This window comes from Morone saxatilis, unplaced genomic scaffold (assembly GCF_004916995.1).
Source record: "Morone saxatilis isolate NCDOM2014 unplaced genomic scaffold, NCSU_SB_2.0 Contig2, whole genome shotgun sequence".
Lineage (NCBI taxonomy): Eukaryota > Metazoa > Chordata > Actinopteri > Moronidae > Morone > Morone saxatilis.
Genome location: NW_023339762.1, coordinates 23,515,931 through 23,530,543, shown reverse-complemented (window position 1 = coordinate 23,530,543; position 14,613 = coordinate 23,515,931). Strand labels below are relative to the sequence as shown.

Below are 14,613 nucleotides of genomic sequence, written 5' to 3'. Positions count from 1 at the left end.
GGAACCAAGCGGTGGACTGCTTGCTGTCAGATAAAAAAATAAAAGACAGAACTGTTGCAGAAGATGAGAGAGGAAAGGAGAGCAAGACTAGTCAGAGAAGATTCTCAGTGACCGTGTACAGTACAGCTCCCCTCAAACACAGCGGGATGCAGCAGTAATTTGGAATAAGTAGGAGATAGTGCAGAGGGAGAGTGACAGGCCGGCTAGATGGAGGAGGCTGTCTCTTCCAATCATATTCCCATCAGTACGCTGTGCCCAGATCAGTGTCTTAATGAAAGAACTGAAGTGCCATACTGCTCAGAAGAAGAGAGAATAAAGCTCTTTGTGAGACTGTTTGTGAGACAGCTTCTACGCTAGTTCAAACACCATGATCTCATTGCTGGCTCATTTAGGTCAGTCAGGGTGATGGATATATATAATTATGAGCTTAATTGGAATCCTTTTGACATTTCTACATTCAGTTAAAAGACAGAACCTTAAGTCCCCATTTTCTTCTTCTTTAGAGATGTCCTTAGAGTAAACAAGCTATAAATACACAGTTCTTTCATTTTCCATTTGCTCCAAAGCTTCACTCTTGTAGTAATTATCAACAATATGGTGAAAGATGAGAGAGACACCAGGATATCAAATGGAGATATGCAGTAATGATAGGGAGTGAGACTCCATTTTTATGACCTATAGGCTATCTGGATATCTATTAGTGAAGCTGTTTGGAGCACTTACCCAGGATCAGTTTCAGTTTTGTGGTTATGGCAGATTGAATTATGGAGGAAGCGTCTGCACTATGAGGGTTCATAACAAAAGATCTGGATACACTAATCCTCGGCCAAGTCTTTGGTCTTTTTTATTTGAAACAACAAGACTCAAAGTCTCTCAGAGAGTTGAGCTAACAGCATGCTAACATGCTCACAGCATGCTGATGTTTAGCACGTATATTGTTTAACATATTCTTCATCTTTGTTTATCATGTTAGGATGCCAACATTTTTTAGATAGATTAGATTTGTAACATTTTGCTTTGTCTGTAGATGCCTTTTTATCTGATAGAACAGACATATGCAAAAAAACGGCCACAAGATGGATTCAAACCCATGGGGCACCAGCTCTACCAGTGTGCCCCTTCTGTAGATGTTTAACAGATGCAGGATGAAAAGTCAGAAGATCACCAAATTGATTGCAATTCATTCTGAGGGGGACATCCGAATTCCATGGCAATCCATCCAACAGTTGTTGAGACATTTCACTCAAAACCAAAAAATGTGAACCTGCTGTTCAGGCCATCACCAAGACAAAATTTGTGTCTGTGTCTGTGTACTGTGTACAACATTCCATGTTCAATCTGTCCAGCAGTGGTTGAGATATTTTAGTCTAGAGCAAAGTGGTAGACAGACTGACCAATCAACTGGGGAAATCAAAAGAAGGGAACTTTGTACTTTTAAAAAGCTGTAACTTTAGTAAAACCCACTTGATTTAACTCGGACTGCTAAAGCCTCATATTAGTTTCAGCTGAAGTTTGGAATAACAGCTGAGGATTTTGCCCCCGATACTTTACACTGGAATTGTGTCCTTCAGGGTCAGTATTGACCGGAGGAACAATTAAAGTGACCAAAAACTCTATGTACACATGGGGCATGCAGGTATTATCCTAAGACAGACTTGGAAAAATGTGAACCATTCCTTTACTTACACAAAGTAAAGTGACATAAAGTGCTAAATCACAACCAGAAAACTGCACATTTCATAATTCACTATCTGCTGAGAAAGTCTCCCCTTGGAAACCCCTTTATAAAGCTGACTTTTGGGGAGCTGGTTTCTGATAAAGAAGAGCTATGATGGCTGGAATCGGTCTTGTGAAACAAAGAGGGGAGATAATCTAAATTGGAGAACCTGAAATGCAATGGGGGTTTTAGAAGGGGCAACGGCTGTCTTTCCTTGTCAGGGAGGGGGGAAGGAAATAGGGCGATGGGGAGAGATTGGTTTGTCTGTTTGACTCTGAGGGGTTTGAGAGTGTGTGTAATGTGTGTGTGTGTGTGTGTGAATGAGAGGAGCAGGTCCCTGCCGAGCCGGAGAGAGGGACAGATAATCAAGCCTGAGTTGATATGGGACTTTGTGTAGGGGCAAAGGAGAATAGAAACTATTTAATAGATTAGCAGCACTCAAGTAGTGGAACGGCCACCAGGGAAGCCAAGAGTTGAGCCATTGTCACACCTTGAATTCCCAATCCTCTATACACCTTTATACAACTATACTTTTGGGGCTTCACATTCTGCTTTTGGGCAAGTCTCTCTCGCTGAAATTAGGAATAAATTCTCATCTACATAACACTTGTGCATGACAAGGAGAAGAGAGAGAGGCAGAGGGAGAAAAAGAGTGACAGAAGGCTGAGAGAGAGAAAGACGGATGTTGATGCTATTTAGCTTTGGAATGACGCAGGGAACCACATAATGCCCGCAAGGGAGCAAAATAATTTACTCCACCCCACAGAAATGTATTCAAATAAAGTTCTATTCACATATATTCAGATCAAATCACTGTTGAAAATATAGCCCATTTAGAATGCAATTTTTTCCTCTCAGTGGTGTAATGCATATCGCTCCCTATGGTAATTCAAAAGAAGATAGCTCAGTTAAGAAGGCTCAGGAAAATCAATGATGCCTTACTGGAGAAAAGAGAACAGATGCATATAAATGAGTGAGTGAAGTATGAATTTCTATCCACTGGCCATAAGGACTAGATTATGTTTCACTGAAATGTTCACAATGCAAATCCTCTCACTTTCAATCACTTATTCAGCATACAGTGTTTAATTTGAAAATGTCACTGGCACACCATCTAATAACTTTCAGTTTCGACACTGCAACTCACCGAGACTAAACATGAGTCACCAAGTAATTAGAGGAAAATAAAAGTTGACCAGGTGGGCTTATTACTTCACTGAACCAAACACCATCATGTACATACACATACATAAGTGCAAAGGGGCGGGGGAACTCATTTATCCTAAGACAACAATGCCCTGGAGTTAATTGGGAAGCAGCCTCAGTAGATACCTTGGACATTAATTTGCCAGGCTTTCTCAGTCTGACAAGCTGATAATGAGGAATTGTGGGACATTGGTTCACCTGTTAGGGTGTTGGACAGACTGTTCTCCAGCTAACAAAGGGAGGGAGAGAGAGAGAGAAAGAGATGGAGAGAGAGGAAGTTAAAGGCAGAGACAGAGACCATAATGGGACAAACGGGCACCATCATGCTACAAATTACCTGCCAGTTTTGGTGTAATCTCTCAGTTGAATCATTATCTATCTCCTGAATCAATCTCTTTCTTGCCTTCTCTGCACCCACTGACTACTGTTGGCATCAAACCAACCCTCTGCCTCAACATCTTCCACTAGCCCTTTCCAAACCTACTCCAGGTATCAGCGCTAACAATTATCTATTGATGTTGTTTAACTTTTTTTTTTGCTGAGGATTTTCTTTGGCATGCTGACAGGTGCAGACAAGTGACGGGTGCTTCTAGACAATTGGTCTTCCCACAGAATGTCCTCCTGTGCCAGTGTGGAAGGAGCACTAGAAGGTGTGTCAGTCGCAATGTACTGCAATTTCCATGTCAAGGATCAGGATGACTGAAGGTTATTTTTATGCCTCTGGCCTGTTTGGACCAGGTGGCAGAAGGTGAAATCCTGTTTTGTTCAGGTGTAACTAATAACAATAAGGATGATTCTGCTCCATTTAAGTGTCCCAGTAAGCCATTTTAGTAAGACAGCATGCACAATGTCAGGACCCTAGAAATAGCTCACCAAAGTGCCTTCCCTAATTATACTTACTTACTTACTATATCATGATAAAATTACATGTGACGTGATGGAAGTTTTTATCAACATTTACCAGCCCTAAGCTGTATTCATCCAGCCTGTGTGTGTGTATGTGTGAGCAGAGAGCAAAGCAGAACAGCAGACCAGATCCATCCCTCTCTCTCTTCACAGCAGGAACTCAGGCCTTAATTACCTCTGATATAAACACAAATTAGTCTGGAACACAAACAGAGACTCAGCTATGAGTAATATCTTCATTTATACCCCATCATGTCCAATTACATAAGATATATCACCTAGATGCTAGGTTTAACTTGTCTGCATGGCGTTGGCAGAGGAAAGATAAACATAAATTGCCAAAAACATGACAGCCTTAACACAGTAATTTTCCAGCAGCACACCTTCCATCCCTAAAATTTAGATCAAACGATTCTGTCTCTGCGGATCCACTGACAATATGCATGACTTTTAGTGATGTTACTGTTTTGTTGATGTTGCCACAATTACTCCCAAGTGACTCTCAAAACAAATGGAGGAGTGAAAAGAGGTATGTGACATGGTGGAAACAGTTTACCATGCCTACGCAGGGATGAGGAATAACTTGTTCTCTCGATTAGGAGTACTTTAGATAGTTTCACCTGGCCTGAAGTGATACTCTAAAATGCATCTTATCTGACAGGACGGGTGATTTTGGATGTTTCAGCCCATACTACAAATTATGAACACAGTCCTGTTTACCATTTTGCAGCCCACTCGACTTTTGTTTCCGTCCATCGTATGACTTAAAAATGAACTGACACTTACTTAAATTATGTAATTATGTTACAGTGACAGGCAACTCTGCAGCATTAACCTCGCATTAATTTTTTTAAATCAATCTGCACCAAACTGTATTATCATGCAAAGAATGACATTAACATTAATTGCATTATTTTTTCAATGTAATGGATTTTACTTTAACTCAAACAGCTCAGTTCACCAATACAACTCAAACTGTATGTATTAGCAAGTGTCTCACATGAAATATTCAGTTGATTTTAATGTGAAAAAAATGCTAATGTAATACAGGGAAGAGAATCCCACCATGAGCCACACAGTTGCTGTGGTGACATGTTTCCTTTATTATAATGACCATAGCACTTGCACTATAGGTTATTTTAAAGTCGATCCCCCGTACATAGTCCTGCTGCTGTTAATACTCACGAGAGCACAAAATATATTCATTTGTCACTGAAACTAGCTCCACCCTCCCAAAGAAAAGATTTTATTCTTCAGTGGAAATGATTGAGTTTGGGCCTGTGTGCTACAGACAGGGACGGGAAATTGTAAAGTACTGACAGACAGAGTAACACGTTTTTGGTTTCGGCCAATTCATGGTGTTTGTTACCATGAAGAAAATATAAAATAACACCGGCCTTGTTCTTGCAGTTGTTGTCAGTTGGGATGTTTGCTTGTTCATGACATATTCAGAGAGAATAAATAAAGCATTGTCAACAAAACACAGATATCATTGCAAGTCATCAACACTCTGGTCCAAACTCGATTTGCAAAAGTTATGATGTGGTCCAGCCCTTGGTGAGGTGGGGCAAAAGCAAGTCAATATCAGTAGTTATGAAAAAGTTAGTTGACAGGGCAAAGATGGAAAGAATAGCAAAACAGCAAATATGTGGGAGTAAGGAGAAAAAGGGAGTAGGATAGCGTGTACACAAAGCCCAAGGGAATGCAGGGCATGAAGGAAAAAGAGAATGGGAGAGATAAAGAGGGATAGAGAAAAAAAATGAAGAGTGGAGGAGTAAACAGAGGAAGGAGAGGGCTTGCCAGGAGACTCAGGCTTTGGCTGCCTTTGTTATCAGTTTGCACAGAAATGTCAGAGCACTGTGACATTCTCCCCTACAGCTTCCCCTGCTGCCCATCCAGTACTGTATAACACACACACTGCGCTGCAACAGATCACACACACACACACACACACACATTGTGGAAGAGCACATGCACACATATTCTCTCAAAAAAGCGTGAACACATGCAACACACACGACATACAGTTTAACTTCATTTATACACTCATGCATGCTTTAGAGGCTGTTTAGAGTTTTTTTTTTTTTTTAAGACAGCATTGGTTGAAAGTTTTGTAGCCATAAGAGAGAGAGGCAGGGAGACACAACAAAAAATAAAATGACACTTCAAAATAAGAGTTCTCTCAGAAAACATGTATCCCCATAACTTGCATAATTTAACCGTGAAAAAACACGAGTTAGACAAAGTAAAAAATCTTCAGTTAGTTAAATTTGTTAATAAATGTTAAAACCCAAACAAGATCTCAAACAGAAAAAAGAAATAAAAGTTTGTGATAAATTTTGCTGTAGTAAAAGGCGAGTCAAAAGTTCAACAATTAATTTTGGTGAACTTTTGGACCTTTGAGATAAGGACGTCCACAGACTACAACATTAGCTGCAAGGAAATGATTATTATTATTTTTTTATAGTTATCTTTTGGGCCTTTTATTGCCTTTATTGATAGGGACAGCCGAAGATAGACAGGAAAGGGGGGTAGAGAGAGGGGATGACACTCAGCAAGGGGCCGAAGGTTGGATTCAAACCCTGGGCCGCTGCAGCAACTTAGTATATGGGTCGCCAGCTCTACCAACTGAAAAGAGGAGAACTCCCTTTTCACTTGTGGTCAACCCTTCACTCCTTTGGGTCTTGCTCACATGGTTCTAGCTGTCTTTACCTGGCTTGCCTTCCAGGGATTTATTATTATGCACTCAATCCCTTGATTTCAAACAAAGCCAAGTTAAGAAATGTGACTATATTTTTTAAACTCCATGTTCCATAGGTGAATATAGTGGGAGGAAACAAGGTCACCGTCATCTAATATAACTTTATAGACAGCTTCCACACATGTTTTTTTAAACAATGTCTCTAACTGCATGTTTGTGCCAGGGGTTGTTCATAGTATAGAACCCACAGAGAATTATGGAAATTTATGGAGTTTTATAGCAAGTTTAAGCCAAGTAGAAACCTCCGTGGCTGGCATGAAACCAATATAGAAGTGCCAAAAAGTCGCAGGTGGTTGGTTTCAGTAACCAGGCTTCATTTAGCCTGCCTCAGCTACACCGACACAAGATTGCCAACATGGCGACAGCCAGAGCCACCACATTGAGGGGCTGTCAGCAGGGTGACCTCACAGAGGCCAGGTCTGTTTTTAATTATACAGTCTATGGTTTCAGCGTATTGTCTATCACAGAGCCAGATATTTCCCTCAGAGCTAAAACCAGGGAGAACATTGGACTTACCAGGTAGCCAGAACATGATTCCAAATGAATGATAATGTTATTCTGTATCTGCTGAATGTGTAAATATAGGCAACTGTTCACCATATCGAGCTGAAGATGTACATAACTATCTGACTTTGTTGTCAGTTTGTTTCTTTACAAGGCATTGCATAACTTAGTGGACTATTTCAAATATGACATATCCCTATGTTGCTGGTTGCTTTATATAATAACCATGAACATTGCTGACAGCAAGCATGGGTAGATGTCTGACTATCTGTGCATCTATGTATAATCTACTACTATTGACCAGGAAACCTAATGGGAACTGACAGGGTGTTAAATATAATTTGAATGATTGATTTATTGCTAGACAGATCATTGAAGCTGAACTGACATGTTGGCTAAGTAGACTATTTAGTACACAGATTTGCAGGCATATGCAAGAAACACAGTCTTCAGAGCATGCATCCTTCATCTTATCTCTGAGCTCAATTAGATCTGGCATCCATGGCAACTAAAGTGCCAAGGAGCTGTCAGATGATACCATACTGAGAATAAAATCAAACTTCAGTTCATTTTGTTTTGCTCACTTTGGTTTATTCAACAAGGCTATAATCCACTCAGGAAATGGCAGCTTACAGGAAGCTCGGGGTTATAAGAGCATTTACTGAGTGTCTTTGATACTGATGTATAAAATAAATAAAAAAAATAAAGGACACAGTATCAAATAATTGCATATAAAGCCAAATTCAATTCTATCACGTCAAGCAAGAAGGTCTCTGGTGGATGATATCAGATCTAGCCCAGTAATGTGAAATGAGTTTTTTAAAAATGTATTGGTGCTGAGCTTGCAGAAGCCAGAGTTAACTTGTCTACTAAACAGAGTCAGGGCTAAAAACTACTATGATGATTCAGGTGTTTTGTGAGGTCTGGCCCTCACTTGGGCCAAACCAATAAGAGATTTTCCTGCTGGGGATTTGTCATATCTCCGATTGACTCCCATTGTGCTCCTTTTCTGGCTTATGCGGTTAAAAACACTACGTAAGCAGGTAAGTCTGCATGGGCTCTATGATTGTTAGTACTAAACTGTAGACAGTTACAGTAAAAACACACAATCTCTGAATTAGGTCAGGAACCCACATTATCAAAATCATATATATAAGCATGGAATGAACAGCCAATTGCCTGACAATTGAATTCTGTTATTTCAGTTCTCTCACGGCAGGATCAAAACATCACATTGCACTTTCTAGCTTGACTGTGTGCTAACAAGATTCAACTGTGCAACTCAACTGTTTGTCAGCCTACTATCCTGTTCTGTATAGCCAGTAATGACATGCTGTTGCTTACCTAATACATACCATCGCATAAGCAATGTCTGTATTAACAATTCATAACACAAGTTCAGCATGAAGTTGACAACCGCTCAAGATGTCTCTATGGGAAGCTGTCGGTGTTTGAGTGTGTGTGTGTGTGGTGTGTGGTGTGTGTATGTGTTGTTCTTTTCCTCTGCCTGGCCTGTTGACGATCCTCTTATCTGTGAAGCCTGTTGGTGATTATGTTTATTTTTTAAAAGAAAGAACAATGCACATTAATTAACATGAGCGCTTGGGTCCATCGTGGATATGTGCCAGATTTAGCCATACAGGCCAATTTTCATCTGCAGTCCCTGAAGTCCATTTTACAGTTTTTGTCTGTTGGCTTTTTTTGTGCTAATGATGTGAGAATAAACATAGTGAGAGCTGTGGTAGAAATCCGCAGTAGTTTTTTATTTTCCGGTCTGTGATATCTACCTCTAACCACCTGACTGGGACGTACACATTCAACAGAGGTTTTTCTCCAAACTATCCGTACACTTGACAGCTAGACCTGAGGGTCTCTTTTTTCCAGTGAATCAGTGGAACACAGTTCAAGGTGAACAGCAGGGGCACACAGGGCGAAGCAACTGATTTTCACTAATGTCGTCAAGAGCACCATGTGGTGCAACTATGAAAACCTTGTGGGATGAAGAAGAATAATTTCAGTAGGTGTGGTAGGAACTGACAGTAATAGAAAAAGCAAATCAAATCACCACTTCCTTCCTTCAAAAGGCAGTGCAGTCTCTCTTAAATGTCCAGAGCAGGTATACCACAGAACCCCATCATTACCAATTTAATATTGTAGGTGCAGAAATGTAAATCCAGATCCATCAGCTAATGTAGAAATCCATTCAACAATAAGAGCCTAAGAGAATTTGGCAGTGAACAGCAACACACAGTGTGTCCATGCGACCGCCTACATATTTCGTGCCCAAGCATCATGTCACATATAACCATTGTGTGGTGGATGACAGTCATTCACACCACAGTTGTTTGAATTTTAATTTCCCCTGCTTTAAAGACTGCATCGTCGGGACACACAACTCAGCTTGTCTAAAGGTGGCATTAGGTTAGAAAAGTAGAACTTTCCTGAAATAGAAACACTGTACATTCAAACAGCATTTATTTATATTTCAGCCCAGTGAGGGCACACCTGTCACATTAAAATAACAGAGCAGTGACAGCAGTGAACCGCTCAGAGATCCAAGAAAGAAGATACGGTGACAAAGTGACAAATGCATCTAAGAGAATGTTAAGATTTACACTAAAAGCCAGAGGTGAAGAGTCTTCTCAAAGGCTCTGCCAGCTTTGCCTCAGAATGATTCATTTTGAACACTTGACCATGAGATGGGATGTGTAGGAAAGTATAGTGCAGAGCCTCCTACCATAGTCCATAAAGTAACAGTCTGTCAGTATATATCTATCATCAGAATCAGGTAACTGTCAAACAACTTGGCAATCGATTATATAAATGGTATTTTGCTTTCAAATTCCTTCTTCCAGAGAAGAGGAGAGGAGAGAAGGAGAAAAGGAAGTGAATGTTTTCTGTTACTCTATATTGTGTCATATACTACAGTAAGTCAACGAATTTCAGCATTTATGCTCATGCTTATTTCAGAGACATTTGACTCAAGCATGTCTTTGTTGACCGATACATGTAAAAAACAATCCTTGAAGGCAATATTAGTATTGAGGTGAAGTGTGAAAAAGCACCAGAAACAATATATGTTTCAAAATAAAAGCTTTTAAGGTGGATTTCCTCAGTGAGCTCTGGCTAATCTTTCCTCCTCTGATTAGACCAATTTCAGCTCCTGCAATGAAACTACCAGTGGTCCTACACCTTACGGTTTCATGGGTCTCTTATTCTTTATTTTATTTGTTAGGCTGATCCATAATTTGTAGCCACGATGACAAACTGTATAGATTTGGAAATGACATTAGAAGGCAACCTAAAATTAGTCATCCAGTAAAGCAACAACACATCCAGGAATTCACAGTAGCGTAGTTGTAACATCACACATTTGAAGTTAAAGGCATGCTGACAACGCCTTACTGAATACTGAAATGACAACCATATGACTGCAGGGACTCACAAAACAGTTAAATCTGTATCCACTGGATTCAGATTGAAGAATCCTGGCTGCCTCGTTGTAATGTCGTCAGATACAAGTTTATCTTGTCTTATGTTATTTCTCTGAAATGTCTTCAGAATATGCTAAAACACAGCTCCACACTTTTGGTAAGAAACACTTCTACTGGTATGATCAGTCATCTTTTTTTTGTAATTTATTCTAGTGTGAGAGAGAGTGAGAGAAGGGAAGGGTGAAAAGAGGGTGTACTAGGTATTAGATGAGGTTATTTACTGCCAATGTAAGCATAGCATCTTTCAGGTTATTTTGATGTCATAAGATTTAGTGTGTAGAAAAATGGGACAATGTCAGTAAAGAGAAGAAATAGTTTTGTGGCTTTTAGCCCCTTCATGGCAGCACTATACAAAGGATCCATGAAGGGTAGGTGTGTAATGCTCTCTATCACACTGGCACAGTATCTTCTCTGATAACACTTGGGAAATGCCAAAGTCATTTTCAATTTTCACAAAGTTTCTTAGAGTTACACCGACTTAACATTACTACAATTATAAAAGATCTATCAACAACAAATTGTTACATGTTTCTTGTACAAAATGCTGTTATCAAATTAATGTTAGGGCTGTCGCGCTATACTGGCTTTGACAATAACGATGATTTTAGGAAATGAAATATTGATATCATGTTGGTCCAGAACCTCTTTAATCATTTCTGTTTCTTTGCATGTCCCCTTTGTGGTTACACAATTAGTGTAATTGTTCTTTTTGTATGCTTTTGTACAATTTTGATTGCAGACTCTCTCTTATTCAAGTGTAATTGATTTGCCAAAAAAGAGACAAAATGCACAATAAAAATTAAATATGAGTTTGACTTATAGCATTATTTTTTTTCAAATTGTCTATAGAATAATAATAAATAATCTTTAATAACTAATATCGTAATCGTGAATCCTTAGTAGTGTGTGGTGAAAATGTAAATGAAGCAAAAATAATACAAAATGTGTGCATTATGTTTGTGTTTGTATTTTGTGTTAAAGGCTTAAATATGAATATGAATTGAATCTAATATTCATTATATACAGCCGAACAATAAGGTTGATTCTCTAGAGAAGCCGTTTGTCAGCTAACCATTGAAAAGTGTACACCCATGCGATTGGTGTCCTGAAATTATAAATATGTGGCCTCAAGATATAATGTAGGTCAGGTGCCTCTGCAACTTGAGAAGTTCAGTGCTCTCATGTTTATTTTATTATCAAGCCATGTACAATGAGCTTTTGACTTAATCCTCACAACAACACATACAAACCACTGGGCTCAGGACACAAATGTAGACATCATCATCAACACAACCGCACCTAGCCTTCGATCAGAGGACATCTCAAGTGCAGCAATCACAGCGTGTGTGATATTGCTGTCCAGATAAATCCAATAACAGCCCAGATCTCTCCTGGGTCCTTCAATATAACAATGTCACCTACCTGTAGGGGATCCCTCGAGCACTTCTCCTGTGTAGCGTGTCTCTTTGAAGATGGGCCGGTTGTCATTTTGGTCAATGACAGTGATCACTAGTGTGGCCGGTCCCTCGACAACATTTCCAGCTTCGTCTGTGGTTGAAACTTCCAGCTGTGTGGATGAAAAGATAAAGGAGTTATTTTCCACGATGAAGATGGTGTCCTGGGGGTAAGTCTTATTTGCAGTAATCTTCCTAAAACTGTAAGTGGCTGGTTCAAAATCTGCGCTGTTCTGCATCCGTCTACAAAAACATCCCACCTGTCTTTGAAAGAAAAGACAGCCACAGTTAAAAAACTGACTTCATTTGAGCTGCAAACATCACGGCAAGCTGTTATCTACCTCTGCAAATGACAATAATGCTTAAAAGCTGAATTTTTAACAGACAACTTAAGACAGATAAGCACAGTAGCAATTAGTCCATCTTTTTGCCAGTGAATACCAATAATAAAATTATTTATTCCTGTATGTTTATAATAATTATATACAGCCGAACAATAAGGTTTATCCTCGAGAGAAGCTGTTTGAAATTATTTATTCCTGTATGCCTATAAAGTACCTGAGCATTTAATATAGGCTATACCATAACATTTGCTCTTAGATACCAGTTTTTGTAGTTTTAACACTGGCCATGCAATCACTCAACCTCAAACATCCATACAGCAGAAATGAATGTGTTTGTGATTATCTGGTGGACTGTTTTCTTATTTCTCCTTAAACCTGACAGAATCGTGTCCTTGCATATGTATCCAGTTTCCAGACTCAAGTTTCCTTCACAGGCACCTACAGATTTACAGATAAAACCTGCAGTCAAGCCTATTAAGATTACTCATCTCCTACTCCTCCTCCTCTCCACCTCTTTCACCTCGGCTATACCTCTACCAAGTGATCCTCCATCGGCCCACATCACATATTTATGCATTCAGCCTCTCCCTACTCTGCAGTATTGCTAGTCATCCCACTGGTTCACCTAAGGGACCGTGCAAGCTTAATGGAGTACAGTTAAAATATATATTTTAACTGTACTGTATATATATATATATATCAATTCAGCAAACAAGCTGATTTTAATCCGGAGTGGGACAACCATGTCCTGTTTAGTCAGTCTGCCTATTTCTCTACTGCTCTATTTAATTGATTTATACCTGCCCAAAAACTTTGCAGTTAGGGCCTTCTTGTTGGGTTTTAACATGGACAATGGACAGTAAAGATGTCTGGAAAAAAAAGCTGCGAATGACGATTATTATCATAGTGCCAAATTAATGTAAAAGAGGTGAATCTTGAAAATACTCAAAAACTAATAGGCTCATTTAATTTTTTTTTTGTGCAACCTATTAGATGGCAAATGGAGCTTACAGATGGAAACTCACAACTGTCATTTCTCTAATACAATTTAAATAAACTCTGTCACACTGACACCATTCCTCAGACTTCTGACTGCCACGGCTTAAACAATGATAAAAGAAAATGCCATTGTGGGGCAGTGATGTGCGGATTAATGGATGTATTTAATTTTAAAAGGACATATGTTTTTAATGAGTGATGTTAAATCAATTGATGTCCTATACCATGTGAACGGATGTGATAATGATAATATCTGGAGATTGAACAGTGCCATATAAAATGTGCTAAAGCCATGCTAGTTATTCTGTGAGACTGAATTTAGGCACATTGGCGCTTTGAGCTAAATGCTACTGACAGCATGTTAACATGCTCACAACGACAATGTTACCATGCTGGTTTTAATTGCTTACCATGTTCACCATTTGCTAATTAGCATTAAACAAAAAATAAAGCTGAGGCTTTTGGGAATGTCATTGGTTTTGCAGGTACAGTATCGGACTAATGAAATCACCAAAGTCAGTGTCTGAACCAAATTTCATGACAATCTATTTAATAGTACGAATGTCTACACAAAAATCTAAGGCAATCCATCCAGGCAATAGTTGCTGAGATATTTCATTTTGGACCAACCTGGTTGACCGACTGACCAACCTTATCATCTGCTAGCACGGCTGAAAATGTAAAGTGACACTTAAAATCCCTATAGTTGAAGTATACCTGGATAAAAGATGCTCTCTGTGACTCTTATGAGCTGCATCATTGTTCAGTTGTTATGTTCTGTATAATAAAACTCCAGTATTGTGTTGACACAATTTTGAAACAATTGAAAAAAAGAAACAGTTTCAGGTTCAGCACAACTTCAACACACACATCTCTTTTTCACTACTTTTTTTGTTGACAAGCTCCACGCTTAGGGCTGGAAGCTGGGCACATGTCAAAACACATCGTTCACAATGCATAGTATTGCCTAAAAAAGTTACAACTTGACTTCAAGCAGAACAATGGTGCTTTCCTGACTGATGCTGATGACTTGCTACCTGTATTCGTAAATTAAAGTAGAATTCAAAACTTGCAGGAAAGCTTTTCCTTTAAGATGCTAAATGTACCCCTGACGAATTAGTAGACATTTTTTGGGTCTTACCAATGACACTAATTAAGGTTCTGTTCCATTTAGTGTCCATTTCATCAGTCTTAATTAGTACCATTGCTAACACCTGTGTTTACCCTA

At 39.2% G+C, this 14,613-nt stretch overlaps 1 protein-coding gene across 1 annotated transcript in view; it reads right to left on the bottom strand.

Moving 5' to 3' along the window:
- Positions 1–14,613, bottom strand: part of cdh13 (cadherin 13, H-cadherin (heart)) — a 319,140-nt gene that overhangs the window by 133,055 nt on the left and 171,472 nt on the right. Inside the window, exon 7 of the mRNA XM_035665789.1 lies at positions 12,011–12,155. Within this exon, the coding sequence (XP_035521682.1) occupies positions 12,011–12,155 (145 nt within the window). The remainder of the gene's footprint in view (positions 1–12,010; positions 12,156–14,613) is intronic.